Here is a 14,786-nt window from a genome sequence, read left to right on the forward strand (position 1 = left end):
AGTAGCTGTGTGTAAAAAAGTTATGTTACCTTTGCAGGGGGGGTGGGGGGGCTTTTACACGTCTTAGCCCAGGGGCCCGTTTTTCGTCATCGGTCCTTCGGTTTAAATATTCTTTATTTCTCCTCTTTATTTCTCCTCTTTTTCTCCACCTTACTGGATTCACACAGGGGCCAGCCCCCCTCCCGGTCACTAGAGGGCGGTGGAGGCGCGGCTCTGCTGCTGCAGCACTTTAAACCGGATGTGCGTTTGATCTCCGGCGGTAAAAACAGCGCAGTCAACATGGCGTCCTCCATGAAGAAGGCAGCCCACGACATAGAAACTCGAAAGCGAACCGACGATGTGCTTCTATCGGAGGGCATCGACTTCGGCTCCCTGCTGCTGTCTCCGGCCGTGTTGGAAGGACTGTCGGCGGCCGGCTTCCGGAAACCGTCCCCCATCCAGCTGAAGGCCATCCCGCTGGGCCGCTGCGGACTGGGTGCGTTCAGGAAACTCAACTTTATAACTAGTTGTTTATTCAGCAACACACAACATCTGGCAACACATGTGCTGTATTCATTCTGTCTGTGCAATACAATGGTTCATGTGCAATCCATTCACTCTACATATTCTCACACTGCTCATATGTAGCTTGTTTTTACACTGTATCTTTTAGTTTTTATTCCATTCATATTTTTCGATACTCCTTACTCTTTAAGTGTTACTTCTTATTACTTACTGATGCCTAGTTTTGACTCTTGCTGCTGTAATATTGCAAATTCCCTCATTGTGGCACTAATAAAGGATTTTCTTATTTTATACTGTAATATTACACCACAGTTACATACTAATATATATATTCAGATAACATGTATCAGACCTACATGATTGAAAACTTGTGTATTAATCCTCTTATGTGTACTGCATGGATGGCATCAGTACATTAGGTGTAAATTAAATTAACATCAGCCTAATTTACTAGAAACAGTGTCTGTTAATCTGGATAATCCACAGAACAAATCTTTTCATTGGGACTATTTCCAAGTAGTTCAAGTAAAATGTTTGACAGCACAATTATGTTGTAAATGATAAAAGACCAGACACCATTGAAAGTCACACACACATTATTATTGGTGTTGATGATAATAACACAATAAAGCTTTACACTTCGTATGTCAGCAGAAGTCATTTCCTTTCACACTGTTGTTACATATTTGACTTGTCAGACTTTTTGTGGGGGTTGTATGAGATACAGTGATGATGAAAATGGTGATCACTACAATTGTGAACATTATTGACATCACAAATACTCGCCATGTTTCAAAATGATTATTTCACGAACAGAATGGATGTTACATTTTCAGAAGAGCCCCTCATGACATCGCTATTGCCCCCAATCAGCTTTAAGCAATAGTGTCAGTTAAAATTGTGTTTGGTTATTCCGACAAATTTGTGTTAATCTCACTCTGTCCAACCGCTTTTGCAGATCTGATTGTACAGGCCAAGTCTGGTACGGGAAAGACGTGCGTGTTCTGCACCATCGCCTTGGACTCGCTGGTCCCGGAGAATCCTGCGACTCAGGTGAGCGATTTCACTTCACTGTGGAGATCAAGATGATTTGTGGAATCCTGAGAAATGTACCTTCTCCCCTTGTACATGTTGGAGTTTATGGATTCGGGAGGTGGAGATGGATAAATGGATGTTGACATGGAGTTCTAGTTGAGGCCTAGAATTCGATTTTCTGTTCTTTAATTATCAGTCTTTAGGTATCTTCAAAATGATAAGCGTGAGCAAACATAAGTTTTATTTTGTAGTTTACCACTTTTATTTTATAACTAACAACAGATGGTCATGAGCAGTAATCACTTTATGTTTGATCTTTGGTTTTAATCTGATGAGTTTAAGCTGCTCAGTGTGAAAAGTATAAAATCAGACGGTGATTGATAAAGGAGACGTGCATCTGGCTTTGTTGATCAACTGGCTGCTTTCTAGTGCAACGTAATCTTATTAGCTGTTTGGTATTACTGACTGGGAACCTCCCAGCACCTGTCTCTCTTTAATCTGGTCCCAATTACTCTATATGTAAGTGGTTATTGACGTCTAACTTTCTCAAAATAAACCTTTTTTCTTCCACAGGTTCTCGTTTTGGCTCCGACACGTGAGATAGCGGTGCAGATCCACTCAGTGGTGATGGCCGTGGGCTGTGCCATGGAGGGTCTGCAGTGCCACGTTTTTATTGGGGGCCGACCCGTAAGTCAGGACAAACCCCACCTGAAGAAGTGCCATATAGCTGTGGGGTCACCAGGTACGAGAGGCCAGTCGAATATTAACAGATGGCCGTAATCTGTTTATGTAAATGTCATGCTGTTATTTGTGTTTTGTGACTGTTTGTGGTCATGTGCACAGGTCGTATCAAGCAGCTCATCGAGTTGGGCATGTTGTCCACCTCCAGCATCAGGCTGTTTGTTCTGGATGAGGCAGACAAGCTCCTGGAGGAGGGCAGCTTCCAGGAGCAGATCAAGTAAGATAGACTCAGCCATCTATAATCGGATATACTGTATAATACAGCACATTAACAAACCCACACATGCTGAAACTCTCCACTCTCCTACTTGTCATTTCCCCTCAGCTGGATTTTCTCCTCTCTGCCTGTGAACAAACAGATGCTTGCTCTCTCCGCCACCTACCCAGAATCCCTTGCACAGCACCTCACCCGCTACATGAGAGAGCCCACATTTGTGCGACTCAATCCCGGTGACCTGGGCCTCAAAGGTAAAACCCTCTCTCCTGAGGGAGATTTTCAACAGAGACTCCTTCACTTTGTTAGAAATTAATTGTGGAAAATAGCTCCTTGTGAGATTAAGGAAACAGGCCTTGATATTCATAGACCTCAGAGACTGTGTATAATCAGTTGACGTTCTACTTGGATTAATGCTCCTCCGTGTATTTTGTCCTTGTGCGCCCCCTGGCAGGTCTGAAGCAGTATTACAAGCTGGTGCAGTCCCATCCATTACCTCACAAGGTTTTCCAGGAGAAGGTGAAGCACTTAATGGAGCTGTTCAGTAAAATCCCATTCAACCAGGCCCTCGTGTTCTCCAACCTACACACAAGGTAGCACATTATTTTACTGCGTATGTGTTGTATAGTATGTGTGTGTGTGTATAATATGTGTATCTTGGAGAAACAGTTACACATGATGTTGGATTTACTCCTCAGGGCTCAGCACCTGGCAGACATCTTGTCCTCCAAAGGCCTACCTGCTGTTTGTATCTCAGGTGAGATATTTTTGAGCATTGAAGTAATTACATGTTAATCAGTCACCAGAAAATATATGGTTGTAAATTATGATAAATTATTAATATAAATAGTCTAGCCTTGTATACATTTGGAAATAATTGACTTTTAAATCTTAGTTGGGAACGGCTTGGAGGTCTTTATCACCTTATCTTTTGTTTCTTGATTTTAATAGTGGAAACATTTGTTGGATACAAATTTTTCACTACAATTTCCAATGTGATTCTGTGAAATTCCTTTTTTCCGAGTGAAACCAAAAGCCCCCAAACTCTAAAGATAATTATTGTTATGTTCATACAAGACAAAAATAAGTCTCACAACTGAGAAAGTTTGACATTTAACCTGGGGAAGAGAGAGATTATTTTATAAGCAGATTCTACTATTGATTGACAAATTGATTTATTGTATCAGCTCTAGAATTTGTTTGATTTCTCTTTAGTGAAAGACAGAACAAACTTAGTTTCTTTTATTGCTGTCTGTCTCAGCAGAGTAAATTCAGTTGATGTGATTTAATGTGACGTGTGTGATGACCTGTACAGGAGGTCTGAGTCAGGACCAGAGGCTGGAGGCGATGTCCAAACTGAAGCAGTACCAATGCAGGGTGCTCATCTCCACTGACCTGGTGAGATGGACACATCTCATTGCACTGCTTTCCAATATGTCACCCATCACTTGCATTGTCTTTTTGCATGTCCTAAAATTTGTTTCCTTGTTTCCTCTTCCTCCTTCTCTTCCCGTCAGACTTCCAGAGGTATAGACGCAGAGAAGGTCAACTTGGTAATAAACCTGGACATACCTCAGGACTGGGAAACCTACATGCACAGAATCGGACGTGCAGGGCGCTTCGGTCAGTCTCCAAAACAGTTTGATTGAGACAGAAACCAGACATCAGAGGCAGCACTACTCAGCATTTTCACCTTTTCACATCATCCTGTCATAGAGACCAGCTAACTGATGACACTGCAGGAGGGGAGAGAGTGTTTGAAGAGTCGTTGCATCATTATTGAGTCTGTCCTCTGTTAAGATAACTTTCTGTTGTTTTCAGGTGGACTAACTTGACTCAGTAGCCAAACTAAAACAGCTTCAGGGTGATTCCTACTTACAGTTAAATAGAAAAGGCTTCATTTTGTTGCATTTATTTAGCAGTTTTGTTTTAAAATTGGTTTATTTTTTCGTTTTTTAAAAGATCATATAGCAACAAAACAAATCCAGTTCAGTGTTGGAGGAATCGGTTTATCTCCTTGTGGTATGATACCTGTCTGAAAACCTGCAGCACTTTACGTTGCTCTGAATTAGACTTGATTTGCTTCACCAGTTTCCTCTTCCTCTAAATGCTTTCAATACCGATTTGAAGATTAGCGTCATACTCTGAAGTATTACCAGGTTTGAACCACCTCACAAGGTCGTTAGGTTCTATTGTGTGTGTGTGTGTGTGTGTGTGTGTGTGTGTGTGTGTGTGTGTGTGTGTGTGTGTGTGTGTGTGTGTGTGTGTGTGTGTGTGTGTGTGTGTGTGTGTGTGTGTGTGTGTGTGTGTGTGTGTGCCCCTGTGTGTGTGTGTGTGTGCCCCTGGATACACACCCTCCTTGATCCCTCACTGTAATGTGAATGGGTGCTCATCAGGATTGCGTTTTGTTTGTAGGCACTCAGGGCCTGGCTGTGACCTACTGTTGCCATGGTGAGGAGGAGAACAAGATGATGGCCATTGCTCAAAAGTGCGGCCTGAGTTTGTCCGTATTACCATGTAAGTCGACGCGTCTACATGTTTCATATGCAGGATGTGCATCTCTGTGCTCTTTGTAGACGTATTCTCCTTTTAAATCCAATTCTTTTCTTTACTATTCATGTGGTAAAGTAGTTCCAGTCTCATTTGTCATCTGTCTCTTTAGCCACCATAGAGCCCGGGTTGATGGATGAGCCGTGTGACTGGGATGTCTGCACTGAAGCTTCCACTCCAGGGTCCTTATCCCAGCACGTCTCCAAGACGGAGAAGAAGAGGCGTGTCAAGGCTGACGTCCCTGCTGCTGCTGCCGCCGCCGTCCCCTCCATCGCAGATCAACCTGTCGAGCGAAGTGCACCAACAAAGCCGGAGAGGAGCCAACCACCACCCAGGAGGGGAGCACATGGTGAAGCGACTACGAGGAAAGTGTCTCCTGTGAGTTCACCTCGGGAGGTGCAGACTCGAAAACAGCAGCAAGACGCTCTCCCCAAAATCCCCCCGCTCAGCTCGTTCAAGAGCTGCAGGTCGAGCTTCATGACCTTCGAGGAAGCTGAGCAGGATTTCTGGAGCTTCATTAATACAGGGCTGGGGAGATCAGTGGAGGTCATCAGGGAGTTCAGAGGTCGAGATGTGGACGGCGGCGATGATCAGAACGGGCACAGAGAGTCCTTCATGCTCCATGATGACGGAACTCAAAGTTTAACACAAAGAACCGAAAGCTGGAAATCCAACCCTTCACGTCCAAGGTCAGTTTCCAGTTCTTCAAGCTCGGACACGGAGGAGAACCAGAAGGATGACGAGACGGTGGGAAGTTTGAATCACACTGGAGGAGGTGAACACAGAGCAGTGACCCAACCTCACACTGATGCTAGAAACACCCCAACTGTGGCCAAACCGAAACCAAGGCCCAACGTTTATACTTCTGCGCCCAATCAGCAGAGGACCTTCGAGTCAAATGAGAAACCTTTGTGTGACTCTGCACTGAGTGTCAGATCAGACAGGGAAGACAATCAGGCCGCTCGCACACAGACTAACAGACATGCATCAAGAAAAGTGAAAGAAGAGCTTGATAAACAGAGCAAGAAACTCTCCGAAAAGATGAATAGAAAGAGGGAGAGGTATGAAGGAGATCAGGAAGAAGAAGAAGAAGAAGAAGAAGAGGAGGAGGAGGAGGAGGGTGATGATGAGGAGGAGGAAGGGAGTGCTGAAGTTTACTGGAGAACCTGCTACAGAGCCTGGAATGATTACTACGCCTCCATGTCTCCTTTTCAAGCACAAGGTTACCAAAGCTACTACAGTGCAGCCAACAACTGGATGGCAGCTTATCGCATGAACGCTGCCTACATGGAAGAACTCCTCAAACCGTGACTTGTCCTTAACTGTTAATAAGGATTTCTAATGATGACGTTCTCTTGTGTGAAATAAGCCAGACTCCAATGACATACTGTGTGTGTGTGTGTGTGTGTGTATGTAAGTTCTGCTGCAGGACTTGTGTTATAATTTTTTTTGCACTTCTGGTGTAACAGATTGCACTTAGATTTATTTTGTTCAAACCTCCAGAGTACGTTGTGTTTTCATCAGTTACTGTTGAACCTACTCTGCGGAACGGTGGCCCTGGGACGAAAGCACTAACTATTGGTGTGAATGAAAGTGGATGACGCATTTCTTTCATTCTCTTCATCATCGCAACATAATGCATTCCTCACTTTTTCTTTTTTTTCTTTTTACATTGGAGGATTGTTGGGCCTTGATGCTCTGTTCAGTGTCATTGTAGTTGGTTATCATATTGTTCTTCACATGAATACCATGTACAGCACGCCACAGTTCTGTCACTAATAAATGACCAGCATGGAAGATGTGTCTCAAAGCCCTTTTCTGTGATGGGTCTACACATTCACAAGCGATGACACCATCTTATTTCTAACCTGTGTTATGTTTTCACGTCTGTCAGACAAAAAACAACTGGATGGATTTCCATGAAACCCGGTGGGAGGATGTGGTGTGGGTCCAGATAACATAGTGAAATAGGGTGTTTTTGTTTTTGTTTTACATTTTCACTTTAAATAAAATAATAATAATTCATGGATCTTGATATATGTCACGTTTCAGAGGCAGATTTCTGCGCGTGTACAACTTGATGCAGCTTCTTTGCGCCGCCATACGACTTTGTTAATATGATAAATCTTCTCAACGTCTTCAGAGTACACACGTCACCTCTGCTTTTTATAGAGGAAGGTGAAGAGGGAGGAGGGCAAACTGCTGTTCACCTTCATCTCTTCAACAAGGTCAGACTACTCCTGCTCCTGATTACAGGCCAATCAACCGCTACCGACCATCCACCCAATCAGTGCCAGAGCCAAACAAGGACAAACACCCTTGAATAAGTCAATTTAAGCAGAGGTCCTCTTCAACTACTCTGTACCATGTGTTCCCTTAAATCAGAGGCTGTGCTGCACACTGCCTTCCACCATGACACAGGTTATCTGGGATGAATGAAAGAGCGATGTCCCATTCAGGGGAGATGATGGACGTTCAGACTTTGTGGAACCAAACAACCTGGCACCGTGACACTCGCGTGGAAGTGTGGTTCCTCCTCTTCAACTGCACAGTCCTAACTCTGACCCTAGTCTTGGGTTTACCCGGGAACCTGTGGGTGTGCTGGTTGGTTTCCAGGACCAAGAGCCTGCAGACCTGCAACAACGCGCTGCTGGTCAGCCTGGCCACCAGCGACCTGCTCAAATGCTCCGTGGACACGCCGCTGCTGCTCTTCTCGCTGCTGCGCTACGGGGGCGGCCGCCGGGTGTCGGTGCCCGTGTGCACCCTGCAGCAGTTCACCTACGCGCTGTGCAGCTGCGTCCAGCTGCTCACGCTGGTCGGCATCAGCGTGGAGCGGTTCCAGGCCATCGCCTTCCCCTTCCAGACCGAGGGCCGGAAAGCGAGGGTCCGCGTCTGGATCCTGTTCATCTGGGCGTGCGGCCTCGTCCTGGCGCTCGTCTCCCTGACTCTCTCCGAGAAAGCGCTGTGTTACATGCTCTGTCGCCCGCACGGTGCCGGCCACGCCGGGGAGGCTCCTCGGTACTCGGACCCGTTCGGACCCTACGTGCTGGTGCCGGTGTGGGGACTGTGTATAACTTTGATCGTCATCCACTACGTGCGGATATTCAAAGTTGTGAGGCAGCACCGGAAACAAGTTTTCCACCGGGGAGTCCAGCTGAGGCCGACGGTGTCTGAGGACGTCTGGGCCTGGCTGAGTGGCCTGGCCTCAGGACCGGCTCCAGGGGGCCTCTTCAGCCCGCTGCCGCCCCGCCGCACGGTGCTCCTGGTAGCGGAGGCCGGTGCGCCCTGTGCGCCGGCCGCCTCTGGCACCGGGGGCGCGCCGGGGAGACATCCGCAGATCGTCGGGGCAGTGTGTCTGATGACCCCCGGGGCCAGGGAGCGGGGGAAGAAACGGATGGAGGGGAAAGTGGCTCAGCGTTTCGGTTACATTATCATTGCGTTCACTCTCTTCTGGATGCCCATGGTGGTTATTCTGCTGGTGAAAGTCATCTCTCGGCTGGAGACGGACAGAGTGAGCTGCTTGTTTGTTTGTTGTTCATTTAACATCATACTATCTGAAAAATAGAAATGCAGCACTGCAACATGTAATTCTAACATTTCTTCTTTCAAAAGTGATGTGAAAAATATTAGAAACACTTTTCAAAAACCACAACATCCAAACTAAGTGATAAGTAACTATTACGCAGCTGTGTCTATAACTCTGGAAGTAATGCATCATAGTAGCAGCTAAAAATGAACAAATCAACAGCAATTTAGATGATCAATTAAATAATTCATCAATAAAATGAAAGAGATTTGCTGTTTGTATCCATTCTTTGCAAAGTAAATCTCTGTTTTCAGACTGTTTTTGCAAATTTGCAGATGTCGCCTCAGTCTCAGAAAACTATGATGGAGTATTTTCCACTTTTTCTGTCATGTTAAACGAAACAAATCAGCAAAAACTGAACATTAATCAATTACAGTCGTACCTCATAAAAAACGCTGCTGTGCATAAAGAGACATATTCTGGTTCCCTGTGTCCGTGCACCATCCTGAGCTCTCTGCTGTGTTTCCCCACAGCTGCTGATGGAGCTGGAGACCTCAGCCGTGGTGCTGACCTGCATGCAGGCTGCAGTGGATCCTCTCATCTACACTTTGGTCACGAGACAGTTTCGCTCTGAACTCAGCAAGATCCTCTCCACCATCCCGGGATGTCCACTGAAACCCAGAGCCTGAGGATTCGACTCTTTGATGATGGATGTCTGAGGACACGTGGACTGAAGTTAAATGTACACGAGCCCCCGTTTTGCACACGCTCAGAGGGATTTAGAGGCAGGTGAAGAAGAGAGCCCACAGATTTTTGTATTTGTGGCAGATATAGATGTTTTTATCAGGCGTTTCACAGTCGGGACACAAGACAAGGTCATACATAATATCCAGCACCTGACAAGATACGCACAGCAGTAGTCTCAACAACGACAGGTGGCGTAGGAGGGCAAAGCAAAGAGGGAGAGGGAAAACGGACTGAGCCCAGAAAAGAGACAATCAAAGAAGAGTACTTAACACAGAGAGAGAGAGAGAGAGAAAGAAACACAATCAAAGACAAGACCTTTTGCATTTGCTGTTTGGAAATAAAAATGCAATCCTTTTGACACTTGGAGCGGAAATATGCTTAGATAAGTCAAACTGTCATTTTCAAAGTGCAGCTGACACAAAACAACCTGTCCAGAAACAGGGAAGCGGGAAATAAATGGTGGTTAATCACGGTCCTATAGCAAATAAATAAAAAATAGAAAATTCAGGGAACCTCACTTGTGCCGTTACCTACGTCACATCCTCATAGTTTTCCATAGACTCCAAATGTTGGACTTGATGTGAATATAAAGTCAATGTCTTTAACCCCCAGTTTTATATTCACACTGGAAAAAACCGCTCTGCCGGCCTGTGCTTGTCTTCTTTTGTTCGCTCCAGGTACAATTGCACACAGTATTTTTTTTTACTTAAACACCAATAATACTGGATCTAGGCAGCTGCTGTGACTGCGTACAGCTCTAAAGTACCAGCAGGAGTACTAAGTCACTACTAGGAATATCAGAAGTAAAACACACCCTGTTCCAACTCAGTGGTATATTTTTGGCTTCTTTCTTTGGGGGGTTATACTAATGTCGGGATCAGAGTGAACACAACGGGGGGGAGTCTAAGTCTTGTGTCGTGATGCACTGATATGCTATATACTTCCACACGTGGGCTGATACGGTGATGATATGCATAATTCTAAGTCTTAGTACAAATGCATGTGTAAAATTGGTTCAGCTTCTCATTTATCTCCACCTGAAGGAAGTTAAATACTTAAGAAAACAAACACCATGGTGCGTTTTGTTTTAAACACGCACTCTATTTCCACAAGAAAAGAAACTTCAGCTACAAATGGGCAGACATGATATTAGACCAATTCCAGTATTGCTTTTGAAATATGCTCTTCACTAATGGACAGTCTGCTGATGCATGGGTGTATCTTTAGCCCTGTCTGTGTGCTCTTAATCAACACCAGCGTCGGAGCGGCGTCGGTTGTTTTGTCTGCTGCGACGGAAGCTGTTCCTCCCAGTTTTTTTGGGGGGAGAGCCCAGCACAGGTCTCATCCACCTGAACAAAGACCAGACCTGACCGTCTCTGCAGCTGCTGCCCTCGAAATGACATTCAAGATGAAAAAAAAGGCCAAGAGACTCATCAGCCGGGAGGTTAGCGGAGCCGAAAGGTCAGCGTCCAGAGTTACAAAGGCCAACTTTGATGGGATTCCCCGATGGGCGATGCTGAAGTTACAGGGTGGGTCTGTGAGTCGAGAGAACGAGAGTATAGCGCTTGTTTTCGGTGACGAGGGATATGTGGACGGCTCATCCAGTGTCCTCTGTGTCTCCGTTTGTCACCGGGACAACAGACCCTCCCTCCTTTCAGTTGTCCAGAAGATTAACGTAAATAGGATCCTTTGAAAAACACCAAGAAAGACAAAAAGTACAAACACCAAGTTTCCTAACCACATAGAGTACACATACCCAACAGCTTCGAAAAAATGCCCGCTGAGTTTGGGGAAGAAAAAACATTGACAGCTATAAAGACTACTGAAAGCATACTGTTGTTCACACAGGCGGTGGGGACACAACAGGACAACAACGAGAGGAAGAGAGAAAGAGAGGAAGAGAGAAAGACAGAGTGAGGGAGAGAGCGAGAGAACGAGAGGACAGCTTCACTGGTTCTGCCAAACAATGGTCAAATATTACAAAATATTCTATTAACAATATTCACAAAGAACCCGGGGTTCAGGACAGATTTGTGTCAGAAACTCTCAGCAGGCGCCTTGTGCTTTTAATTGTGGTGGTTTGAATCAAAAACATTTCATTTTTTTCGTTTTTGGCTGTTTGTTAAGAATTGAGCTGTTTGAGGTCCGTCAGGCTGTAGGAGTCGAATGGTGGAAAGAAAAAAGGGGGCGAGGGGGGGTGGAATTCAGAAAACTGTAACAGAACTCTCTTTTTTACTGCAGCTAAACAGGCACATGTTGTGTGGAAGGCTTGGAGCTGAGGGTCTCTGACAGAAAAGTGTGCAATGAACCCTTCAGAGTGGCAGCTAGTCAAATATGCCATATACTGAGCCGTAGAGACTTCCAGAAGAATTGAAACACAAGTTTTCAATCGACTGAGACCGACACATTCGCACACAGACGCGCACACATCTCCTATCCAAAACGTCACAAATCCTCTATCTAGCAAAAAGTCACATTCATTCATTCAGAAATATGAAACTCCTCGGTAACGCCGTCACAGAAACACCGACCATATTTCATCTTGATAGGAATTGTCACACTTGTGGAGTGATATTGGACCAGGAAAGGAACCAGTGGCTTATTTATCTATCGTTGGGTGAGAGGATCAAAACGACATGAAACCAAAGGGCAGGATGAAATCAGAGGGGAAGATTCTGATAACGTGTTTTCTTCCCTTTTCCTTATTTCTCCTGCTGGAAAAGTGTCAAACTGAAGTGAAAATCATAAAAAAGGTGCTTTGTGCACAGTGACACATGACGTACTCTGGGAACTCATCTCCGACACCTTTGGAGGCGAACTCTCACCTGCCTCCTCAGCTAGAATGACACCTTAAACATAGTCTTTCACCCACACACACACCCACACTTGCATACGCGCACACATGCATGCCAACCACTAACATGAATATACTGTATCTAAAAGCCATCCTCCGTCAGTACAGGGAGTCCATGTCGTTACAGTACATGACCAGCAGAGGGCAGGCTCCACCCCAGCTAGGATTCTCGGATGCTTTCTCCTGTCATTCCCAGTCCTCCTCTGTCCCTCAGTCTGTCTCAGTGAGTCTTTATCTGTCTTTCTGCACGGCGGGTCTGCAGCTCCAGTCTTCACAGTGCGGACACCTTCACAACGTTCTGGTAGGTGGGGCCCGCCGGCAGGTGAGCGTCGCCATCAGGGGTCGTCACGGGTGGTGTGGGAATGCTGATGATTGCTGTGGTGATCTGGCTGCTCTGGCAGTTCAGGGGTGCTGGTTCGTCCACGCGCATGTTCAGACTGGAGCGACTGCACATCAAAAAAAGAGCACAGAGAATCAAGGATTAGGATATTAGTGACTTATCCAGAAATCCCCATGTCACAATCCTTCAAATCAACTGTCCCAGTGTAATGGGACGCTGGTGGAGCCAAACCCACAGCTGCCTCACTGCCTGATCCGAATGGTTTGTCTTGTAAGTCGGAAGTAGAAAAAAGGAGAGGAGACAGGTGGAGCTTTACTTGTGTTCATAGCTCAGCGCTGACAACCGACACTGTGACAAAGTGAACATTACTATTCTGAAAGTGTACGAAAAAGCACGCGCATCAAAACTTGGTGGTTAAACCCAGACAAGAAATGTGGAAGCTTCTATAAACTTTTTTAATTACGTCCAGTAATTAAAAGGGGACGGAATTTAAAAGGTTTATAGGAGCTTCAACTGGTGTGCAGACATTTCTTCTGTTCTAACATCAGTGGTCACAATAACCACTGATTGTGAATAATATCATTGGGATGCTGGAGGTGTCAGACCCACTGAGCGTCTCTGCAGCTCTGCTCAGCTTTCAGCTGCTCATGAATTGGTTTGCAGCCTTTCCCAGTAAACAACAAGAGAGTCAGAGTAAACATTGGCTGGTGAAGAAATTTGAGAGGCTCTCTGAATAAACATGTTTTCCTCCGTGTGGAGTTTGTGGACTGAACCAACGGTGGAAGCTGCATAAATATTTGGCGTGCAGTTGTCGGATGGCCGAGAAAACAACTCCATCGGGATTCTCACGTTGCTCGGTGTCGTCTGGGCGGGTAAGAGGGCAGTTGTTTGCAAACTGGTTAATTCAACAGCTGATGATGGACGACTTTGTTCTGTTGCTGATGACTAGTTGTCAAAAATCACTTTATAGACCGATTTAATTTCAGCCTCTAACCAGGTTATGAATAATCCTGGGAAAAAATAAAGGTTAAAATTCACTGTATTACCTCACTCAGGGCAAAATACCCTTCCTAGCATTCTTAGATAACTAAAATATTATATAAAAACAAGTGAATCATTGAGGTAATGTTGTGGGGACAATCTGACAGTAAATTAGCAGCTAGTTGTCGGTTGTCATGAGTTACACAAAAAGTAATTAGGCTAATTGTAGCTGGTGATAGAAAGACTTGATCAGTCGCCCGTAACCATTACTCCTACGTGGTCAGAGGGTGAGATACCAGGATGCTGCACTGCACAGTAGAGATTATGAAATCTCTGAGAAAAACTAATTTTCAGTGGATGTTTTCTCGACTTTTGTCTGAACACGATGCGACAAAGTTTTGAAACAAAGGTGTTAAAAAACAGTTCAATCGAATTCAGATTCCCCCAAAAAATGGTTGAGGCAAAATGAGCGCAGTAGAAATGGAGACTGCAACTCTTTGGCAAATCTGATTTAATACACAACAGTGTATAAGTAAGCGAGAGTGGATATTTCTTTAAAGTGATTTCAGAAACACCCCAGCACACAAATTGAAGGATATTAGAGTCTTTTTGTTTCCATCTGTGGGGAATCCTGATCTCACCTGGTGCTGAGGGGCTGGATGTGGATGGTGCTGAGCTCCTGCAAACCTTGTTGGTGCGTGTGCGTCAAAGGCTGCATGTGCGCTGGGCCGCTGGCGTTCTGTAAAGGGGTGTGGTGCTTCTTGCTCCGGCGGGTGCAGCAGGTGCCCGTCACGCCTTCTCGGCTGGAGAGGGAGGGGCTTCGAGATGGGTAGTTTTGCATCCCCGCCTCCAGGTAGCTCTGCTGGTAATACTGCTCATCCACAAACTCGTGGTTCTGGAGATGAAGAGAACGGGACCGGCAAAAGGAACAAACACACAGAGAGAGAGAGAGAGAGAGAGAGAGAGAGAGAGAGTCATGAAAAAGAAGTGACATTTACAACATGTATATTTATGACTATGTACTGTATGTGATTTGATATAGTTTGTCATTTTCTGCTTCATAGCCTGGGTCAATAACTGCTGAGAATGTGATTATTTTTTATATTGGCATGTGTGTGTGTGTGTACGCTCACATTGTAAACATGATTTTAGTGTTTTGCAGCTTAGCTCAGAATCAATTCTCCAGGGTCTCAGCTCCTCAAAGCAGCTATAACTTGTATATTAACAATTGATCACATGACTACTTGTACGTGAAAAGGGTGATGAGCCCAATTTATCACCCAAATCGGAGCAT

The 14,786-nt window shown here is 45.3% G+C and overlaps 3 protein-coding genes across 5 annotated transcripts in view; 2 read left to right on the forward strand and 1 right to left on the reverse strand.

The window, feature by feature from the left end:
* The first annotated feature begins 250 nt into the window (after positions 1–250).
* ddx20 (DEAD (Asp-Glu-Ala-Asp) box polypeptide 20) lies at positions 251–6,841 on the forward strand. Its single transcript, XM_035159724.2, has 11 exons — positions 251–475; positions 1,463–1,557; positions 2,113–2,281; positions 2,383–2,497; positions 2,606–2,748; positions 2,949–3,087; positions 3,193–3,251; positions 3,810–3,892; positions 4,012–4,117; positions 4,910–5,011; positions 5,157–6,841. The coding sequence occupies exons 1-11, from the start codon at positions 280–282 to the stop codon at positions 6,353–6,355; spliced, it is 2,406 nt and encodes an 801-aa protein (XP_035015615.2). The 5' UTR covers positions 251–279; the 3' UTR covers positions 6,356–6,841.
* A 139-nt stretch (positions 6,842–6,980) lies between these two features.
* Positions 6,981–9,829, forward strand: LOC118111287 (5-hydroxytryptamine receptor 1). Its single transcript, XM_035159729.2, has 2 exons — positions 6,981–8,555; positions 9,104–9,829. Exons 1-2 carry the CDS (start codon positions 7,476–7,478, stop codon positions 9,257–9,259), a joined length of 1,236 nt encoding a protein of 411 aa, XP_035015620.1. The 5' UTR covers positions 6,981–7,475; the 3' UTR covers positions 9,260–9,829.
* Positions 9,830–11,988: 2,159 nt separating this feature from the next.
* Positions 11,989–14,786, reverse strand: part of kcnd3 (potassium voltage-gated channel, Shal-related subfamily, member 3) — a 98,978-nt gene continuing 96,180 nt past the window's right edge. For all 3 annotated transcript variants that reach the window (XM_035159727.2, XM_035159726.2, XM_035159725.2), the window contains 2 exons: positions 14,134–14,387; positions 11,989–12,617 (listed from right to left, as the gene is read on the reverse strand). In XM_035159727.2, the coding sequence (XP_035015618.1) occupies positions 12,443–12,617; positions 14,134–14,387 (429 nt within the window). In that variant the 3' untranslated portion in view covers positions 11,989–12,442. The remainder of the gene's footprint in view (positions 12,618–14,133; positions 14,388–14,786) is intronic.

This window comes from Hippoglossus stenolepis, chromosome 6 (genome assembly GCF_022539355.2).
Source record: "Hippoglossus stenolepis isolate QCI-W04-F060 chromosome 6, HSTE1.2, whole genome shotgun sequence".
NCBI classification, from domain to species: domain Eukaryota; kingdom Metazoa; phylum Chordata; class Actinopteri; order Pleuronectiformes; family Pleuronectidae; genus Hippoglossus; species Hippoglossus stenolepis.

Coding starts and splice junctions, on each gene's coding strand:
- ddx20 (XM_035159724.2), top strand. CDS start 280: ATGGCGTCCTCCATGAAGAAGGCAGCCCACGACATAGAAACTCGAAAG. Junction 476..1,462: donor GCTGGGCCGCTGCGGACTGG/GTGCGTTCAGGA, acceptor CCGCTTTTGCAG/ATCTGATTGTACAGGCCAAG. Junction 2,498..2,605: donor AGCTTCCAGGAGCAGATCAA/GTAAGATAGACT, acceptor ATTTCCCCTCAG/CTGGATTTTCTCCTCTCTGC.
- LOC118111287 (XM_035159729.2), top strand. CDS start 7,476: ATGAATGAAAGAGCGATGTCCCATTCAGGGGAGATGATGGACGTTCAG. Junction 8,556..9,103: donor CTCGGCTGGAGACGGACAGA/GTGAGCTGCTTG, acceptor GTTTCCCCACAG/CTGCTGATGGAGCTGGAGAC.